Here is a 7,184-nt window from a genome sequence, read left to right as displayed (position 1 = left end):
GTCATTAAACGACGGTTGATTCTTAATTTGCGATGCTACCGTGTTGGATTGGTATACATTCTCCCATTTTCATCATGTACGTGTACTTTTTGGTCCTCTAGGATGTTTTTCTGTACGTTCGTCAACGGTGCATTTTTGGTGCGCACACAATCAATTTTACTGGCAAATGTTAAATTTGTTTGGTTGGCCTTGGCACCTGTTAGCACAACGAATTGGTAATTCTATTATCTGCGGTAACGTTCCGGGAGTCCTCCAAATTTCCATGCCAGTATTACATTACTCATCCAGAGCACTAGCACTGAAGAATTGCCTCCAAGAAACATCACTTGAATCCAGAAAATGACAAAAGAATCAACAGCCATTATACTGAAAGCAGCAAGAACAACAAACCGGAAAGTCGCAGAGCACCACGGACCAAAAATGAATTTTGATTAGTTATTTTTAAATTATAATTACCTAAATCAACCTATCAGCCCGAATGAGGTTGCTGATTGATACAAGAGATGTTTTACGGACAATCCGAAACCGAAATATTGACGAGGATGTATTTTATTTACAACGCGGGGAAAAACGGAAAAGCACTGACTGTACTCGCGCTGCGCGGTCTGACTTGACAATGACGTTTCGGTAAAAAATGTGGCAACCAAATTCAGTAGAAATGGTACCGAATGAATTGGATTGGATTGGCGATAATACATTCCATAGATGCCACACATAAGATCAATATGTTTTAAACCATTGCACAGATTTGTAATGATTTGCTAATAATAGTTATAAGTTTAGTCAATTAAACTATATGCCTTCATGTAAAATGCTATTTAATACCATAGGCATTTAACTAATATGTTTTATGGCACTTAATTATTATTTGAACAAAAGAAATAACGATAATTTGTTTACCAAATGCATTCTATAAAATGAACTATTAACATGTGTTTTATAGTGAAAATAAGTGAAAGTTATAGCGATGTACTTATAGGATGCATGTTTGTTTTGTTTACGTTTAATATTCATTACTACATATAATGTAAAAACCAATGTAAATAAATCGTAATATTTTTCCGGTATGCTTTGAATGTTACGTGCATTATTGATTTCAAGAAAAATAATAATAATTGATGTGTTATGGGAATCATGATTCAAAAGTATAAGGGGGATGCTTTAAATTTATATGTAGTAGGATTACGGATTAAGTAATTTGTCGGTATAAAACATCCCAAATCTTTCACATGAAACAGATTACACGTTGTAACATGAATAAAACGTTTCGAATTTTTTGAGTGTACGGCATGGTGATGCAAATATTGTGCGCGCATTCCCTTAGTGGACACGACGGTTGAAACAGTCGTGTTTCTGAACGGTCGTAAAAAGGGTCGTTTTTAGCTTTTGACAGATAAAATGTCAAATTATGTCATCATCGCTGTTTCATTACTGGAACCAATCGAGCAAAGTAAATAAACCTAGGAATTACCGTTCTATCAGAAGAAACGGAATGAAATTCAGCATGAAATGAATTTGTATTTTCAACGCCGGTTTGCCGAAATTTCATAGTGAATAAAGCGTAGTTTATCCTTCATTATCCAAACAAGCAATAACAAAGCAATAACGTTCGTATTCGAAAACAATTTGTTTAATGCTTTTGTATATGATTAACACGAAGTCACGATTAAGGTTGCGACAGAAACGCAATGAGCCTGTGTTGCCAGTTATGGCGATAAAACATTACGAACTGTGTTGCCAATTTAGTCATTTTTTTACCTTTGGAACGTTTGAAACAGTACCTGAACTCCCCTCGGAATCCATCGATCAAGTAAATGCACAATATCTAAACAATAGAAATTAATCTATTTGTATGGCAGCTCTGGACAAAAGCACATATCTCGGGTACTTTTTCATTTCGACGTATCTGCAAATGAGAGATTCTCTTCGGGTCTCCTCTCTTCCGCTTTTTACGGCGATACTAATGCATTAAAAAGAAAATTTTCAAACCATTTGACTAGCTACTGACTCCGGCAACCGATTCATGCAAAGCTGATGTGTTAAAATGCATTAGTATCGCCGTAAACAGCGCAAGAGAGGAGGCACGAAGAGAATCTCTCATTTGCAGATACGTCGAAATGAAAAAGTACCCGAGATATCCTTCAATTTGGCGAGCTCAGCATTGGGCGATAATGTATCGATATAACTGGTATCGATATTCGTGGACGAAATCTCGATAGAGATTTTTTTGAAATAGTTAATTTCGGCATGCATAAATAATTACAACAGCTCTGTAAATGTTAACACGTTATACGGAGTGTTATAAAATAAATGTAAAATGCAGATCGTCACGTGATGCGAGCAATTTAGCTGATTATGCTTTCAGCTGAGTATACGTATCGATATGTGAAAAATATCGATATTCAATTAACGATAATTTGTCAGCTTCGCTCAATACAAAATTATTTTGACAGCTTGCTATGAACTTTCCGAGAAGGAAAAGATTTCTTGCAAAGCACAATATTATTTTCATTTTGTCTCGTCGGAAAATAGACACCCCTGATACTTTATTGAACAATAAAGAAACAAACAAAAGCTTTACAAAAGTAACTTTATAGGGCTTTATAAGAAACGTCAAACTTTTCTGTGATGTTCAGAGTTCAGTCCTCTTCCTCTCATCATTCTCATTCTCAGATATACGTAAACTTTTTTGTTGTGATGCGTCTATAGTTTCAATCGTTTTATTTATCGAATAATAATTTACAATTAGATTAACCGTGATTTATCCTACGAAAAAGATGAGTGCGATGCTGTTAAATAGCTTAATAGAATGTGGTTTCAAGGTATGTCGTTTTTGTCTGCAGTCTAATGAAGAAGAGCTATCCGATATTTACAAGGAGGACCTGGAGAAAACAGTTAGCATGAACATTACAGTTCGCAATGTTCTCAACTTATTGGAGATTTCTGTAAGTTTTCAAAAATTCAAGAAATTGGCTGCTTATAAATGATTTTACCGTTATCTTATAGGTTTCTCCGAGTGATGCAAACCCGAAGTTTATCTGTCGAGTCTGCCGGAAATTACTGTTCTCCATCCAGCGTTTCCGCGACACAGTGCACAAATCGGCTCAAACCATAGCACAAGCGAAACTACTGAAACAGTTTCCCAGTGTACGGTTTGCTGAGGTGTTCGAACCTGAATATGACGAGCCAGCAGCAAAGGTTAAAATCAAAGAAGACGTTTCGAGCTACAAGTGCGAACCGGAAACTTCAACGCAAACGATAAAAATCGAGGAAGTAACTGTTAAAGATGAACAAACAACTTTTCTGTGCGATGAAAGTGATAAACCTGCCGAGGAAGGTTTCGAAAATCCTGATGGGGCTGTCTCAGAAAGTGAGTATCCAGAAACGGAGTGGGTTGTGTACGATGAAGTTACAGATGATATGCAGGAGGATAAATTGGAACAGAGTATTACTCAAAGTGAACCCGATACGGTTGAAACCAAAAATGTTGTTCCAATAACTTTGGAGATACACAAAAACGAGTCAGAACAGGATACGCCGAGTAAAAAGCGTAGTAATGCTAAACAGTATGCTAGATTGTGCACTATATGCGGGGCATCTTCAACTGCTATGGTCGTTCATATGCGAACACATTCCAAAGATAAACCCTTTGTCTGTGAAACCTGCAATAAGGGTTTCTATACTCGCAATAAGTTGCGGTGCCACATTAACTCGGTCCATCTGAACATAAGGGAATTCCATTGCGAGCTTTGTGAGAAATCGTTTGTGCTGAGGAAAACATTAAAAGCCCACATGCTGTCTCATATGGCGGAAAAATCACACGTTTGTTCTTACTGTCCCAAGAGTTTTCTGTATCGATGGGCTCGAACCAAACACGAACGGACCCACACGGGTGAAAAACCCTTCCGCTGCACTCTGGACGGTTGTGGGAAAAGTTTCGCTTCGTCGTCGAATCTGCGCCAGCATCAGAAAACTGGTGCCCATCAAGGGCATCGGCAAAACAAAACGTGACTTGAAATAGAGACAAGCTAAACAAAAACGAAAACTCGAAGTCTTTAAACGGACGAAGGAGTGAACCACCTAAAATTCTAAGTATGTATGTACCTAATATCATTTGTTCTCGTTATGGTTATACTTATACGGTATTATTTTATTGTTTGGTTTTTCTGGTCTTAATTTTCTATGTACAAAAAACCCATAAAATTTTTTATTATGTTGCTTTGCTTACAAAATAGCACAGCAATTTTTTGTTTGAAAAAAAAAAGCAAAAAGCATATTGTATCGAAGCTTTAGACAACTCTATTCCTAACGAATTTGCCATTTATTCAAGCCTTGAAAGGCTGATTACTGAAAGATCGGAGGTGACCAGGTGTTAGAAACAACACTTTGATGTAGATACTGTTGAATGGTTAACAACATAGAGCTATCAACAGAAGCGGCATAACGATTATGGACGATTATTATTAGGTATTTATTATTATTATTATTTATTTATTTATTTATTCATCTGGCCATCCAGGCCGACATGAACTAGATTGGATGGGGAAAAGCCCCCTAGAGATGATCATACATCGACCACTCTCAAGCCTACCATCCATCTTACGTACCAGGGTAATCGCTTTAAATTATTTTTAAAAACATCAATGGACATAGAAAAATCAAAATGCACATAATACTTATTGAACACGTCACACATTGCCCTTATTGGCTCGTTTTTGCCGCAATCAGTGCGCTGATATTGCAGTCTTAACAAATCCCATGATCGAAGGTTTCTATGTGGAATGTTGATGTCGATTTGGGAAAGAATAGGAGGAGAGTCAATTTCCCCTATCAGCAGCTTTACCACAAAAACTGCTCTACAATACTTCTTCTTTTAGTCAAGATGTTCATGTCAGGCAAGCGGCAGCGCTCAACATATTGAGGTAACTCCAGTGGATTTCTCCAAGGTAGATTTCTTAACGCGTAGCGCAGGAACTTTGCATAAATAGCTTCGATTCGGTTTGACCAAATAGCTGCGTATGGGCTCCAAATGGCAGCTGAGGCTTCTAATATGGAACGAACAAGGGAGTAATATAATGCTCGTAAACAGTACGGATCAGTGAATTCTTTGGCGAGTCTTATAATAAACCCCAAATTTCTATTCGCCTTTGAGACGACATGGGAATAGTGATTCCTGAAGGACATTTGATCATCCAGAAGAACACCTAGATCCTTGACTACCTTGACACCTACTCTACTGAGTGGTTCTCCAGATATAAAATAATTCCAGCGAATTGGGTTCTTTTTGCGTGAGAAAGAGATCACAGAGCACTTGGACACACTCAGGGTAGGCAAATTTTGTGCATACCAATCGCCAAAGTCGTCCAGATGTCGCTGAAGTTCGATGCAATCAGCTGCCGAGCGTACAACAAGATAAAGCTTTAGATCGTCAGCATAAATTAAATATCGGCCTGATGGAATTATCTTACAGACGTCGTTGAAAAATAATAAAAAAGAAATGGTCCCAGATTACTTCCTTGTGGTACGCCAGACAAGTTCGTAAAGCATTGTGATTCATGACCGCCTATTTTTACAGATAAGGTGCGGCCAATTAGGTATGATTTCAGCCATTCAATTATGTTGGAAGAGGCTCCAAGACGCTCGATTTTCGCCTATAGAATGAGGTGGTCTACGCGATCAAATGCTGCTTTTATATTTGTATACATGGCATCTACTTGAGCTCCGCTTTCCATAGCCTTAATGCAGTACGAAGTAAACTGCGCTAAATTTGTTGTAGTTGATCTGCCTGGAAAAAATCCATGTTGGTCTGTTGAGATGTATGCTTTAGCGTCTCGGAACAGCACTCCCACAATTAGAATTTCAAACAAAATTAAAAATTGGAAACATAACAGATTTTTTCGAGTGCATTGGGAATATCGCCTGTGCCAGTGACTGATTAAATAGTAATTTCAACGGAGCACATAGGACGTTCGCACAGTTTTTTAACACTATAGACGGGATTCAATCAGGCCCTGCTGATGTTGAAGACCTCAATTTCTTCAGTGCAGCAAAGATATCTTCGTCTGAGAAGCGGATGTCTCATTGTTTGGAACGTCACGGATAGCATTTTCGACGTGAGTCGGATTAGCTGAAGCAGTTGCAAATACACTCGAAAAGTGTTAAGCAAAGAGGTTCCAAGTGTCACTCGGTTTGCTGGAAGTTTCGTCTACTAGCACCATGCTGCAAGGAAGCCCGTTCTCTTTACGCTTCTCATTTACAAAAGACCAGAAGCGTTTGGGGTTTCGTTTCAAATCTGATTGAGTACGTAACGCGTAACTGAAGCAGCTAAGCTAGGAGGTGCGAACTAGAGCGCCTGTTCTCCAGGTGAGGGGCGGCTCACACAGCGTCTGTCTCGTAACGGGCGGCTGAATATGAAATGCTGTATCCCGCAAGCTATACCTAAGATGGCAGACCCATCAGCGGGATGTAGGTATCGCGACCCCGGTGAGGTAGTATACCGAAAACTCAATTACCACGAACAACGAACAAAGAAATTCAGGACGGAACAATCGGTATAGGACACGGCAAGGGACAAGGAAACGATTAAGGGATAACGATTGGAAACTTGGTACCTGGAATGTCCGAACTCTCCATGAACCGGCACGGGCTGGCTTGCTTGCTCGAGAGCTGCATCAACTCGGAGTGGAGATCGCTGCTATTCAGGAAGTTCGGTGGCCAAATTCCGGAGAAAGGGAGTTCCGTGCAGTAGACCCTATTGCAGGCACTTCTTTTAAGTACCACATCTACTACAGTGGCGGTAAGAAAGCTGAACATGGAGTCGGTTTCGTAGTGTTGGGAAAACAAAAGCAACGAGTTATCCGGTGGAGGCCCGTAGATGACCGTATATGCGTGTTGAGGATTAAGGGCAAATTCTTCAACTATAGCCTAATCAACTTATACGCACCGACAAATGATAAATCCGATGATGCTAAAGACGAGTTTTACGACAAGCTTGAGAGGACCTATGGAGAGTGCCCAAAACACGACGTGAAAATCATCATCGGAGATGCAAACGCGCAGATCGGGAGGGAGGAATTCTTCCGTCCAGTTATTGGAAGACATAGCCTGCATCTGTCGACCAATGATAACGGTCTGAGGCTCATAAATTTTGCCGCGGCTAGAGGGATGGCCATCTGTAGCACCTA

At 39.5% G+C, this 7,184-nt stretch overlaps 1 protein-coding gene across 1 annotated transcript; it reads left to right on the top strand.

Moving 5' to 3' along the window:
- The first annotated feature begins 2,748 nt into the window (after positions 1-2,748).
- On the top strand, positions 2,749-4,024 carry LOC128737749 (gastrula zinc finger protein xFG20-1-like). Its single transcript, XM_053832453.1, has 2 exons — positions 2,749-2,945; positions 3,007-4,024. Exons 1-2 carry the CDS (start codon positions 2,778-2,780, stop codon positions 4,009-4,011), a joined length of 1,173 nt encoding a protein of 390 aa, XP_053688428.1. The 5' UTR covers positions 2,749-2,777; the 3' UTR covers positions 4,012-4,024.
- The last annotated feature ends 3,160 nt before the right edge of the window (positions 4,025-7,184 follow it).

The sequence above is a fragment of the Sabethes cyaneus genome, chromosome 2 (genome assembly GCF_943734655.1).
Source record: "Sabethes cyaneus chromosome 2, idSabCyanKW18_F2, whole genome shotgun sequence".
NCBI classification, from domain to species: domain Eukaryota; kingdom Metazoa; phylum Arthropoda; class Insecta; order Diptera; family Culicidae; genus Sabethes; species Sabethes cyaneus.
Note: the sequence above shows the minus strand (reverse complement) of the source record. Positions and strands in the feature narration are given on the sequence as shown.

Excerpts from the sequence above, each read along its gene's own strand:
- LOC128737749 (XM_053832453.1), top strand. The coding sequence starts at position 2,778 with ATGAGTGCGATGCTGTTAAATAGCTTAATAGAATGTGGTTTCAAGGTA. Across the intron at positions 2,946-3,006 it reads TCAACTTATTGGAGATTTCT|GTTTCTCCGAGTGATGCAAA; the intron begins GTAAGTTTTCAA and ends GTTATCTTATAG.